The 13,602-nt window shown below is 38.8% G+C and overlaps 1 protein-coding gene across 4 annotated transcripts in view; it reads left to right on the top strand.

Moving 5' to 3' along the window:
- The window catches only part of trim23 (tripartite motif containing 23), a 52,005-nt gene that overhangs the window by 35,631 nt on the left and 2,772 nt on the right, over positions 1-13,602 (top strand). For all 4 annotated transcript variants that reach the window (XM_087269745.1, XM_087269746.1, XM_087269747.1 and 1 more), the window contains 2 exon segments: positions 777-887; positions 1,001-1,125. In XM_087269745.1, coding sequence (XP_087125871.1) covers positions 777-887; positions 1,001-1,125 — 236 coding nt within the window.

The raw sequence follows: 13,602 nt of genomic DNA, 5'->3' as shown, positions 1-13,602 counted from the left end.
GCAAGTGTACTTTATTATTATTATTTTGCGGGGGTTTTTCCATAATAAAAAATAGAATTGTAGAGCAACCCTTGTTCTGTAGTCATTAATATTTAAACAAACTTAAATAAGTACAACTGTCCGAGATATGAACAAAAGCAAGTGATGCATCACAGATTGTTTTTAACAAAAATCTTGAATGGTTATAAAAAACTTTATAATCATTATAATAAATAATAAAAAATAACTAGTTCTTAAACGATATTAATATTACGTATTTCTGGAAACTTCCTGCTTCTCTGTTTATTCGTCTGAGTTTATGGTGGCTTTCTTTTGACCACCCCTGTCGTTTGAGCATCATCCGTTTGTGAAGGTGTTTTGTGAAGTGAAGGTGCGTGATGCGACTCCAGGCGAAAGTATAAATCAGCCTAAAGATGATTGTTTTTTTCCCTGTAGTTTAAAAAGTGCATCTAACCTGTCTTCAGTACTGTTTAAATTGAATAAACTTAGATTTGACACTATGATATCAGCAGAAACCCTAAAATGTCACTTTCAGCTGAATACTAGTAGCATGAAAAATATCTAGTAAAATATTATGTACTGTCATCATAACAAAGATAAAAGTAATGTTATTAGAAATGAGTTACCATAACTGTTATGTTTAGAAATGTGTTGAAAAAAATCTCTCCGTTAAACAGAAATTGGGGAAAAATATACTGGGAATAATTCACGAGTGATAGTAATTCTGACTTCAACTGTATATCTGGATAATAAATGATCCCCTCTCTCTTTTGTAGGTTTTAATGTAGAAACCGTTGAATACAAAAACCTGAAATTCACCATCTGGGATGTGGGTGGAAAGCATAAACTGCGCCCGCTGTGGAAACACTACTATCTGAACACACAGGGTAATGTGCTGCTCATATTCTTGCAGTATTCAGTGTGGATATGTTCCTAATGCAATTCATGGATTATTGAGTGTGTATGACTGAATCTGAGGATTTTTGTTTTGTCTTTCCAGCGGTGGTGTTTGTGATTGACAGCTGTCACCGAGACCGGCTGATGGAATCTCACAGTGAGCTGGCCAAACTGCTGACGGAGAAAGAGCTTAGAGATGCCCTGCTGCTCATCTTCGCCAACAAACAGGTGAGAGACATCAAATCCTGAGGATAATCTCTTTTGTAGTAACTTCATACTTTTGTGCTTACTTTTGTGTCCTGATTTGAAGGATGGATCAAGTATATATTTCACACCCTTTTGTCATTTGTATGCATTGTATTCATAAACTATAATTAGCTGAAATGTTAAAATTTTATAAAAAGCATGTTCAAGTTTAGCAAATATTACAGGAATCAAATATATTTTTGGAGTTTTTTTTTTTATTCAATTTTGAGAGGTCTGTTTATCTGTTTTAATGAACCAAAATCAAATTAAGAATTGAAAAAATAGCATGCAAATCAGAATTTCATCAAATCAGTTATATATCAGTGTTTCCTATAGGATTTTTTCCAGCTGTGGAGGCAGATCTTTTACACTGATCTTTCAACTACCTATGGTGTTATTTCAATTACCAATTTCATAAGCGCAGTATTACAAGTCGAGAACGCATTTATATCATACAGTTTTAAAAACTATAACTGCATCAACCTGAATTCAAACTCATTGGACCCTAGCATGCACCCGTCACATGGCGCTACGCAAGTGTCATTTTGACGTTTTGCACCATGCTGTTTAAATAGCAAATGCATTTGCGCTCGTGTATCGTGTATGTATTATTAGTAGTATCATTTATTATATGCATATTTATATTTGTTTTATTAAAGACAAGCGTAGATTTGTCTACCTGTCAAGTCATAGACCATATGGGGCATAGCATGTGTTCGGATATAACTCAGTTGTTTGACCACACTTTGTTACTGTTCATTTATTCGTTTGCTGGAAATTACAGTTGAATTTAGAAATAGTTTTGAAACAAATCTTTGCACTTAACAAAAATAAATAAATATGTAGGCTAATAGATGTCTGTGCGAACAACACTTTTCTTTATCCACGAAAGAAAGTGAAAGTAAAGGCCAATTGAAGGAGGCTCATCTCTCATTTTTGCTCTGCAGATGGTCTGTTTAACTGTTTTCTAGCTAGTGAAACATTCAGTTTTACCACTTACAAATTCAGCCATGTAAATGGCAAATGCGCCATGGCGTAATGCAACTGACTCTTAAAGGGAATGGGAGATGAGACTCTGATTGGTTTATTCTCAATACACACCCATACCTCATTAAGAAAATAAGCTGAACTCTGTTAGACCATGCGTTGCGGCGCAGAGCGGATTTTTCCGTCCTTAAAATAGCAAAAGTAGATTTGAATATGGCCTTAATGCTTTTGCGCCCTTTGCTTCAGACTTTGCGTCTAGATTGTTAAAATAGAGCCTTTTATCTCCACATGCTTGTCAGGAACTCTCACCAACCCCACTTAAGCCTGGTTTATACTTCTGCATCAAGTGACCGGCGTAACCCACGGCGCATGCAACCCGCGTAGCTGTGCATTTATACTTCTGCGTCTCTTTTGGTCTGCATTAACACTTCCGAAACGCTACTTGGCAGTGAGATGTAAATGTTTCTCTGTGTCGAGTTTTTTCGCTGCTGTTTTGTTTTCCTGAACACTTCCGGGATGTACAAGTGGCTCAAACTCGCTCATTTTGAGGCAGGAACCAGCAGACGTGCAACAACTTTAACTGAGGTAAACACAAAACAAAACTTTCCATCCGGAGCTCCTTCACGGGACTCCACACTTGTAAACAATCGCTCCATCAGGCTCGCACCATTCACGTGGCTCTCAGTCCCGCCCAGGCTCGTCATCGATATCAAGCCGACCAATCACAGAGCTTGCGCTACGCGTCGTTGCGACGTGTAGTTACATTTTTTGAGAGGTGCACGTCAGCGACGGCCACGGCGAAGGACTATGCGTCAGCGCCGTAGCATACGCCGGCGTTTGACACCGAAGTATAAATCAGCCTTAAATCACTTGAAACCTCAAATCTATATAACATGGAGTTTAATTCCTCAATTTACGTTTACTTTTTCTATGTTGAAGTTGTTCCAGAGCAAAACATTAGAAATTTGTGTTTTTCCACTTACAAATTCCGTTATGTAAATAGCAAAAAATGCGACGCAACTGACTCTTGGCTCGTAAATGAGTTGGCTATAGCTGAGATGTTGCTCTTGCACAGCCAACGATCTTTGTATTTTATTTAAATTAAATGGGTTTAAATAAAATTGTATTTTATTTAAACCCACTTATTTAAAATATTGGGCTGGGCTATATATATATATATATATATATATATATATATATATATATATATATATATATATATATATATCAGAGGTGGAAAGTAACGAATTACATTTACTCACGTTACTGTACTGTACTCACGTTACTACTAAAACTGTAGTTTTTTTGAAAATTTTTACTTTTTAAAGTAGTGTTTAAAATCTGTAATTTTACTTTTACTTAAGTATTATTTGTCTAAAGTATTGTACTTTGCTACATTTTAAATCATATGCGTTACTGAGTAAAAAATAAATATATAAAGAAATGCAACAGAAAAAGAAAAAGGAAATTGCGCCCGGAAACCACGTCACTGCAGCAGCAGCGTGAGAAATATCTGCGGAAACTGGTCTATTCACTGTTGCTGGAGTTGGATTTGTCGCCGGAGTTTAGAAAGTTTATCAGCAAAATGCCTATCAACCCCAACAATTACAAGGTAAGCTACATGGGGACAGTTTAGAATGCTTAGTATAAAAGCATCTCCAATCCCTTGTTTAATGTAATGTTTGCACTTGTTAGAATATAAAATCTATTCACTAACGCTAAAGTTTGATCATCTTCCGTAGATCTTACGCTGACATGTGTCCTATTGCGCAAATCCCACAGTGTGCATTGTATATGGTTGCCATGGCAGCCTAAAGCCCTAAACTGACACATCTGTCACTTACTCGTGTCACTTACTCGTCCTTGCTTGTAATAGGCCTAAGCATGTTTGATTCTCTTCCTTATGTTGAACACAAAAGAAGATATTTGTAAGAATGCGGTATAGCTGTATCTAATGACTTCCATAGTATTTGTTTTCTCCTGCTATAAAAGTTGTGACGCAACCGCGGCTTGCGCTTGTTGTCTGAGACACTTCACTGCACTTGATCCGCGATAAAGATCATTACTATGCGGTAAACAAAGCAGCGCACACATGAAATGATAAAGACTGTGATGGATGCGGGGAGACTTTTTTTTTGCACGCGCAATGAGAGCTGAAGCTTTATACAGAGGACAATCGCCTGTTATGTCATGTCGTTTAGTTTTTAATTGTCAGCATGATGTAAGCCTTTTTATTAAGATTTATACAATATAGTTATAATGACATTTATACATTATCAAACTAGTGTGCAACTTAAGCAAAACCAATACTAAAACTGTTTTAAATTATTTTGTTTTTGTAGTTTGGGCCAAAACAAATGTTTGTTGCATTTTTAATAGTTTAAGTTCATTTGATTGACTATATAAAAATCTGTGGATATTATAAATACATATATTAGATAAAATAAAATTGCTACCTTTTACTGTAAAAAGTCCTCTTCAGAAGTGATTAAGGTTAGTACACAGTCATAGCCATACATGCAAAGCTATATATATATATATAATGTGTAAAAGGTGAAGCACTATGAATATATATTTAAAAGAAAATATGTCAAATAAATGATCAGATCTCTGTGTGGAGCACAGGCTGTTAGACTCCTTGTGCAAACAAAAATCTTTCAGAATAATTACAATTAATAGCAAAATGTATTTGGAATCATATTGAAAATTCATACTTTAATTCATAAGAGTCATACTTTATTATGGTTATTTTGGTTGAAGTAACCTTAAAGTAATACAAAGTAGTGTAATGCATTTCTGAGATATTAATATTGTAATGTAATCAATTACAAAAAAAAACATGACAGTAACTTTTAATATATAATGTATTACATTTTGGAAGCAACTTTCCCATCTGTGTTTGTAACATTGCTAATGTTAGTTAGCACAAGATTAGATATTAACGGGGATTTGGAGCAAATTTGTTTATGCACAATGGGCTCTATGCACAGCTAGAGTTTTCAACCCAACGGTAAACTTCTAATAAACTGACAGCTCAATGTGAGTATTTTCAATTTCACAAGGTTATTTTTACATCATCAATGTTGTAACGTAATTACAATACATTCAGTTAAATAGATTTAAGCATTCATTTAGTTGTTCAAGCGAAAAATTAGATGAATGATGGTGTAACCACAAGCGCTGTCAGTAGTAATAGGCTAGTGCAGAAATTCCATTGAAAATACTGCGGGTAAAGCCTAGATCAGACACGCGGCCGGATGCGCGCTATGCACATCAATTAGCAGCATTTATGACACTATATAACAATAGGCGAAACAGTGGCGCATTAGGGAGTGCTGTTGCCCCACAGCAAAAAGGTCGCTGGTTCAAGCCTCGGCTGGGTCAGTTGGTGTTTCTTTGCATATTCTCCCTGTCTTCGCATGGGTTTCCTCTGGGCGCTGCGGTTTCCCCCACAGTCTAAACACATGCGCTATAGGGAAATTGGGTACGCTAAAAATTTTCTAGTGTATGAGTGTGAATAAGTGTGTGTGGGTTTCCCAGTGATGGGTTGCATTTGGAAGGGCATCTGCTGCGTAAAACTTGATTAATAAAGGGACTAAGCCAAAAAAGAAAATGAATGAATAAATATATATAAATAATTTATATCTTTACAGTTCTGTGATGGTTGGGTTTAGGGTTGGGTGGGGGTAGAAAAAAATACAAATTATTGGGTAATTTAATAAACAGCTAAAAAATTCTACTGTATGTTACTGTGACTGTTGGGTTTAAGTTGGGTTGGGGTAGACGTTGATAAAATACAACAAATGTGAAATTTAAATAATGAAAATAATTTTCGTTAACTTTCTGCCGCAACTGTATCCTATCTAGCAACAACCAAAATATTGGGGTAAAACAAAACTATTATATTTTAAAGACATGGCGGAAGGAAATAGACTTTAATGCAGTGCTTTTTGTCTGATCTGAAACCCACTTCATATCGTATATCTAACAGGCAGTGAAGATCTCTGATATTTCAAGAGTTCACACTTAGCTGATGATTGATTATAAGCAAGTTTGGCATGCTGTCCCGGGAGAGAGCCCTGAGCCCGAAGGTTCTTGAGCCCTGGGCTCCCTCCTGTTTGGAGGTAGAGAGGGGAGCCTCGAGCTCAGGTAGATCTCGACAACTCCCCCTTTTTATAATAGCTAAAGATTAAGATTGAAGGCTATTAAAAGATATGCTGCATTATTAGATTACCTGTATTGAAATTTAGATTTAACGATTAACTTGTTGTACATGTTTTTGGAATGTGGGAGGAAACCGGAGAACCCGGGGAAAACCCACGCAAGCACGGGAAGAACATGCAAACTACACACAGAAACGACCACCGGCCTGTTAAGGAACTAGAACCGGTGACGTTCTTGCTGTGAGGCGACAGTGCTAGTCACTGAGCCACCGTGCTGCCCTATGGAGGGAAAGGTGAAAAGGTAGGGGTGGAAGGGGGGATTCTTCAAATCGAAGATGACTGTAGTGAGAAATCCCTGGCTCTTTATAGTGGTTAGGAATGGCCTGATTGGTGGATCAAGCATGCTAAAGCAGAACCAGCCGTGTTCAATCATAATCACGTGCTCCTCTCGAAATTAGTTTATGAATAAACTTCACTTCAAGAGTTCACACTTAGCTGATGATTGATTATAAGCAAGTTTGGCATGCTGTCCCGGGAGAGAGCCCTGAGCCCGAAGGTTCTTGAGCCCTGGGCTCCCTCCCGTTTGGAGGTAGAGAGGGGAGCCTCGAGCTCAGGTAGATCTCGACAACTCCCCAAAATGCTCCGCTCGGGACAGCAGCCGCGTATTTGAAGAACCCCCCAAAAGGCACATGAGATTAATGCCATATCCGGCTGCTGAAAAGTGATACAGAAATAGCTTGGAGGAGCAACAGAGACTGGTGTGGGTGTAAAATTTAACTGAAAGTGCTTATGTATGACTATGTGTGCTCCTGGGGCCGGTTAATTGTAAGGACCAGCAGGAGAGTGAGTGGGGTAAGTGTAAAGGTTTAAAACATATGTGGTGAGTTTCGTAAAGGTTTAGTATAGTAGTGATGGAAAATGAAGCTGTAAGGTTCTGCGGAGCTGTAGCTGCAGATGAGAAGCGGTTAACTGATTAACCGCTTTGGCAGTCCAATGGGGGGTGTGTCAGTAGTGGTATGGATAAATGGTAGTGTGCGTGAGCTCCGGTGGAGCGACACTGCTGCAGCAGTGGTGCAGGGGGGGATGAAGCTCGGCGGAGCGTCTCTGCGACTGCAGAGGTGCGGTGGTAGTCAGTACTAAGGGGAAGAATACGCTTCTGCAGCAGCGTTTTAACTGCTTTAGCAGTGCTGGGAGTGACAGAAGTGGTATAAGTGTAATGGAAGTGTGCATGAGCTCCAGCAGAGCGTCACTGCTGCAGCAGTGGTGCAGGGGATGTAAATGATGCTCGGCTGAGCGTCTCTGCTGCTGCAGAGGTGCAATGGAAGTCAGTATCTGGAAGGGAAATACGCCTCCGCAGGGACGTTTAACTGCTTTAGCAGTGCTGGAGAGTGTATCAGTATTGGGTTGCTAAATGAAAGTGTATATGCGCTCGCTGAGCGTCACTGCTGCGGCAGTGATGTGGAGGGGAGTGATGCTCGGCTGAGCGTCTCTGTGACTGCAGAGGTGCGGTGGTAGTCAGAACTAAGGGGAAGAATACGCTTCTGCAGCAGCGTTTTAACTGCTTTAGCAGTGCTGGGAGTGACAGAAGTGGTATAAGTGTAATGGAAGTGTGCATGAGCTCCAGCAGAGTGTCACTGCTGCAGCAGTGGTGCAGGGGATGTAAATGATGCTCGGCTGAGCGTCTCTGCTGCTGCAGAGGTGCAATGGAAGTCAGTATCTGGAAGGTAAATACGCCTCCGCAGAGACGTTTAACTGCTTTGGCAGTGCTGGAGAGTGTATCAGTAGTGGATTGCTAAGTGGAAGTGTATATGCGCTCGCTAAGCGTCACTGCTGCGGCAGTGATGTAGAGGGGAGTGATGCTCGGCTGAGCGTCTCTGCGGCTGCAGAGGTGCGGTGGAAGTCAGTATCTAAAAGGAAGTGCACTTTGGAGAGCTGATTAACAGCTGTGTAGCAGATAGGAATCAGGCACAGTAGAGCGACTCTGTGGCTGCAGGGGTGCATAGGTATTCAGAGTCTGGTGCATTATATGTGTGAAAGCAATACATGTTCCCGCTAAGCCTTTACAGCTGTATTAAAGCGGGGAGTGTGGTGATGGAAAATAAATTGATACTACAATGCAATGTAATTAAGTGGAGCTGCTGTAAAGGTGTGATGGTGGTTAGTATGTAAGCAATACGAGTTCCCGCTAAGTCTTTATGGCTGTATAGTTGCGGGGAGTGTGGTGATGGAGAATAAATTGATGCTACAATGCAATGTAATTAAGTGGAGCTGCTGTAGAGGTGTAATTGTAGTCAGTATGGAAGCAATACGAGTTCCCGCTACGCCTTTACGGCTGTATTATTGCGGCGGAGTGTAATAATGGTTAAATTTTTTGAAAAGTGTACATGTGAGCTCTTAATTAGCTTCACTGCTGTGGCAGTGGGAGCTTGGGGCTACCCCTGTGGGAGTCCGAGCTGCGGAGAATGAGTGCAAGTGAAATTGAAAAATTATGAAGAGGAAGAGAAGGGAAGTTTAATAAAATAAAAAGGAAAGTTTAGTAAAAATAAGTCCTATGCAACTAAGACAGAAAGTAGGAAGAACAGACAGAGTCGTGCTGCTTAGAAACTAGGTTGAAGTCTGCAACCGAGAATCAGCTGGGCTTCTCTGAGGAAATATTGGCTGAGGCAAATTGAGGATTTAAAGGTGTTAGAGGACCAATGACAGAGTTTATATCTGTTGTTGGAAGACTGTTCAGGCAGGGCGTCACTGCTGCAGCATTGGTGCAGGGGAAAAAATAAATCTCAGCAGAGCTTCTCTGCAGTTACAGAAGTGCAATAAAATCAGTGGTGCAGAGAATTAAGGCTAAACAGCCGTCTCTGCAGTTGCAGCTCAGGCAAAGCTTAACTGTTGCAGCAGTGGTGCAGAGGGAGAATAAGGCTCGGCAAAGCGTCTCTGCAGTAGCAGAGGTGCAGTGGTACTCAGTATTAGAGCCTCACACGGAAATACTAAGTACTATTAGCAGTGATATTTAGAGATGAAAGTAAAAAAGGGGCTCAGCTAGATTGTCACTGCAGTTGCAGTGATGTTAATGGGGTGTATAGTTAAGTGGAGCACCTAAACAGTCGATATTAGTAAGTTTTGAGTGCTCCCGCAGGGACGTTAAATACTGCCTTTAGTGATATGTAAAGATGAAGGTGAATAAGGCATATGCTAGAGGGTCACTGCGGTAGCAGTGATGCTTTGGGTGTGCAACTCTGCGGAGCATTTCTGCGGCTGCAGTGGTGTAGTGGGCCAGTATGGAGGCAACTTGTGCTCCCGCAGAAGCATTTACTGCTGTATTAGTGCGGGAAGTGCAACGATAGTGGTATTTAGAAAATTTGTAAGTGTATGCAAGCTCATTTAGAACGTTCCTGTTGCAGCAACTGAAACTCAAGACAACCCCTGAATTGGTCCGAGCTGTGGTGAATGAAAGTGAATAGAAGTATAGGATAGTTTAAATTTGGAGAGAAAAAGTTAAAGCTAGAAAAACAGGGAAGGGTAGTGAAGGAGCTCCTATGTTAAATAGGAAGGGAAATAGGAAGGAAATGACAGAGTCATACTTCATACCCAATAATGCATGATGGTGGAAGTTGGCTGTAGAGGATCGGCTGGGCTTCCCCGAGGTGGTATTGCTCTTCTGTGGTGTAAAAAATGCTAAGAGGTTTAGAACCAGGGCCGGAGTGGGACACCTTTTCAGCTCTGGAGTTTCAAGCCTCAGACAAGCCCACCTCAGTTCACGACTGGCTATATTAAAATAAGTAAATTAAATATTTCCAAATCAGTTTCTAATGGCACTATCATGTTTTTTTTTTTTTTTTTTTTTTTTTTTTTTTTTTTTTTGAGAAAACTGCTGCTTTAGAACTTCAAATGTTCTACAACCCTAACAGTATTAGATGTCTTATAAATAAAAATGAAAACACTAAATTACTCTAGCAAGGATCGAACCCGGGTCCGCGGCGTCTTAACCTAACGTGCTAACCACTCGACCACGACAAAAGAGAAAAGTTGCGGTAAAATAATGAATAAAAAGGCTGTGGTCAAGTAAATAAATTAAAAAGGTGTCACTGCTAAGAGCAACAGATTCTGGAGCTAGGGGCACCGGCCCTCGCGGCCAAAAAAAAGGACCGGCCCACCGGGAATTCTCCCGGTCCTCCCGATTAGCCAATCCGGGCCTGTTTAGAACGGGTGTGTGGGGGAACGGATATCATCCTGCATCCCTTCATCCTGCGAAGATAGATCAGATATGGTTAGGTGTATTGTTGGATTGAAATGTCATACTTAGTTCAGAAGACTTAAATTAAAAAGGCTAGTGTGAATATGGCATTGAGGGTGTGGGCTATGTGAGTGGAAAAGTGTCATTTGCAAAGAGTGTAAATGTATTTAGAAATGGATGTGGAGTGTAATAGGTTGGATGAGGGTCAGCTTCTGCAACCAGCTGACATGATCTCTGAAATGAGAAAAACAAAAGAGAATCAGAAATGACATTACAACATGGTACATGTGTGGCAAACACAAATTATTTTAGCTGATAACCATGCGGGGCGTCTTAAGAGCATGGGCAACTAAGTGTGGAAGTGCCTTTGTTAATGCATGGTACAAAGCCTCATTGTCGCAACGTGCAAAGATAGTAGAGGTAGGCATTTGTTCCTCCTAAGGATGGCAGATTAAATGGGAAATCTGCTCGTCTAGTGGTCCTGATGTACCTCTTGAAGACAGGGTAGGTGGAATTATAGTGGAGTTTAAACCCCTTGGTTTGTATCTAACGCAGAGTCAATTGATGAAACATCAGACATGTCAGAAATGTCCTCCTCTCATTCGTGGAAGTCAAAGCGGGAAGTTTGTTTCTTTGCCGTTTTCACATCTAACCAACTTGCCATTATAAGCTTATGGCTTATAAGTGTATGGACATGAGTCACTGGGGCATATTACGATTGGACTTCTATGCCTAATGCGTTGAATGTTTTTCAGTAGCAGAGTAAACTTTTTAGAAGTTAAACTGCTATCAGATGTGGCAGTGTTTTTTTTTTGTTTTTTTTCTTGATTTATACATTTTATAATTATTTATTTTCTTTATTATTTATTTATTCATTCATTATGTATTTATTTATTAATCATCTGCCAACATCAAACCCTGAACTTAAAATTAATGTCACCATTTAGTAGTAATTGTGTAAATGTAATGATAATCATTCATGAGCTTGTCAAGAGAGAGGGTGGGACCATCTAAATTTTTTTTTTTTTTTTTTTTTTTTGAGAGTTCATTGGATGGTGACGCTTCTCCTTTCAGCTAGTGGCTCGAAGGAGTGTCAATCAAAGTTGCAGAAAAAGGCTGGCGGCCATTTTGTTTGCCAGAGAACTAGTGTTATGATTGGAGATGCTACTCTATTGAATGCACCACAGCGACTAGTTTGGAGGATTAACATGGATGTTTATCAATGTATGCATAAGTTGTGGACTGATGTTTTAAGGATTGGATTGTCTAGAACCTTGAATGAGAGGTGAGTCATTCTATTCACGCTAGAATCATCCTTTAAAGATGGATGTTTAATCTAAGTTGTAGTTTGTGAGGCTTCCCCTTAAAAAGTGTCATGTATGTTACCGCTGGTGCACCCCTAGAAGAGAGTTCAGCTTGGATCGCAGGCATCAAGAGTTTAGGCAAAGTTCATGGATGGTGATCGAGTTTTTTACTGTGATCTTGTTGGAGAATTGGGTTGAAGACACAGAGATTGCATTGTGTGAGGCAATTTGAAGTAGAAGGTTGAGAAGTTGTAGTTGGATAAGTTGTTGAAGAAGTTGTTGTTGTTGTTGGAGAAGTTGTTGTTGTTGTAGCTGGAGAAGTTGTTGTAGCTGGAGAAGTTGTTGTAGCTGGAGAAGTTGTTGTAGCTGGAGAAGTTGTTGTAGCTGGAGAAGTTGTTGTAGCTGGAGAAGTTGATGTAGCTGGAGAAGTTGATGTAGCTGGAGAAGCAGTAGCAGTAGCAGTAGCAGCTGATGCAGAGCAGTGTGTTCTTCAAATCGAAGATGACTAGTGAGAAATCCCTGGCTCTTCATAGTGGTTAGGAATGGCCTGATTGGTGGATCAAGCATGCTAATGCAGAACCAGCCGTGTTCAATCATAATCACGTGCTCCTCTCGAAATTAGTTTATGAATAAACTTCACTTAAAGAAATCAGATTTTAAACGTGACAATTTTAAAATGGAAAAACGTTATCGGAAGCCATTAGGCTGCCTCGCTGAAAATTAAAAGTCTGTGTGCATATAGCCCATTTAGCTAACACAGAAGATGTTGCATGACAATTTTTGAATATGTATAAATTGTTAAATAGGATAATCTGTAAAACATTTTAAATAATATAGAATTTTTTGTTATTGGTCTTTAATTTTTAACGTTACTTATACAAATACAAACAACTAGTTGGAGATTTATATCGTCTTGTCCTTTTTGAGTGAGTTACTCTTTACTTTTTACTCATGAGTACATTTTTAATGAGTTATTTTTTTTTACTTTTATTTAAGTAGATTCATAGACATGTAACTTTACTTTTACTTGAGTAAAATTTTTTGTAAGTAACAGTTCTTTTACTTGAGTACAAGACTTTATTACTCTTTCCACCTCATATATATATATATATATATATATATATATATATATATATATATATATATATATATATATATATATATATATATATATATATATATATATATATATACATACACACACACACACACACACATATATATATATATATATATATATATATGAGAGCCCAATGCAAACTGACCTTATTTTAATGACAAATGTTTAATAATACTGCTAATTTACATTTTTATTTAATTTATGCATATGCAATGAATGTAAGCCTGCTAACTGTTCAAATGACAGAATATGTAAACTTAGTTTATATATGTAATTAAATAATAATAATAGTTAAAAGTCTGGGTGCTTGTCCACAGAGGGCTTTTATTTTGAGAGCTACGTCACGAGCTCAGATTTGGATAACCAATCAAAGGAAAGTTGGCATTTTATCACCGCCTACATGTGTATAATGAATTTTGAAGTCATTTATCCATTTTTTACCCTAAATTTAAAAAAATGAAAATGGAGCCAAAATTTCATTTTTTTTTTTTCAATACTTGTGAGCAAATGAAAAACAGCCGTTTTCTTCAGTTTCCTTTTTTGTTTAAAAACTGATATGGATTGGACGGAAGATACCCTAATTCTATAACCTATAACACACCTATAGCTAGTTAAGAAAATAAGCTCAACCCTTTTAGACCATGCGCCACAACG

This window comes from Danio rerio, chromosome 10 (genome assembly GCF_052040795.2).
Source record: "Danio rerio strain M-AB ecotype USA chromosome 10, GRCz13ab, whole genome shotgun sequence".
Taxonomy (NCBI): domain Eukaryota; kingdom Metazoa; phylum Chordata; class Actinopteri; order Cypriniformes; family Danionidae; genus Danio; species Danio rerio.
This window is presented reverse-complemented; position numbering and strand designations above follow the sequence as displayed.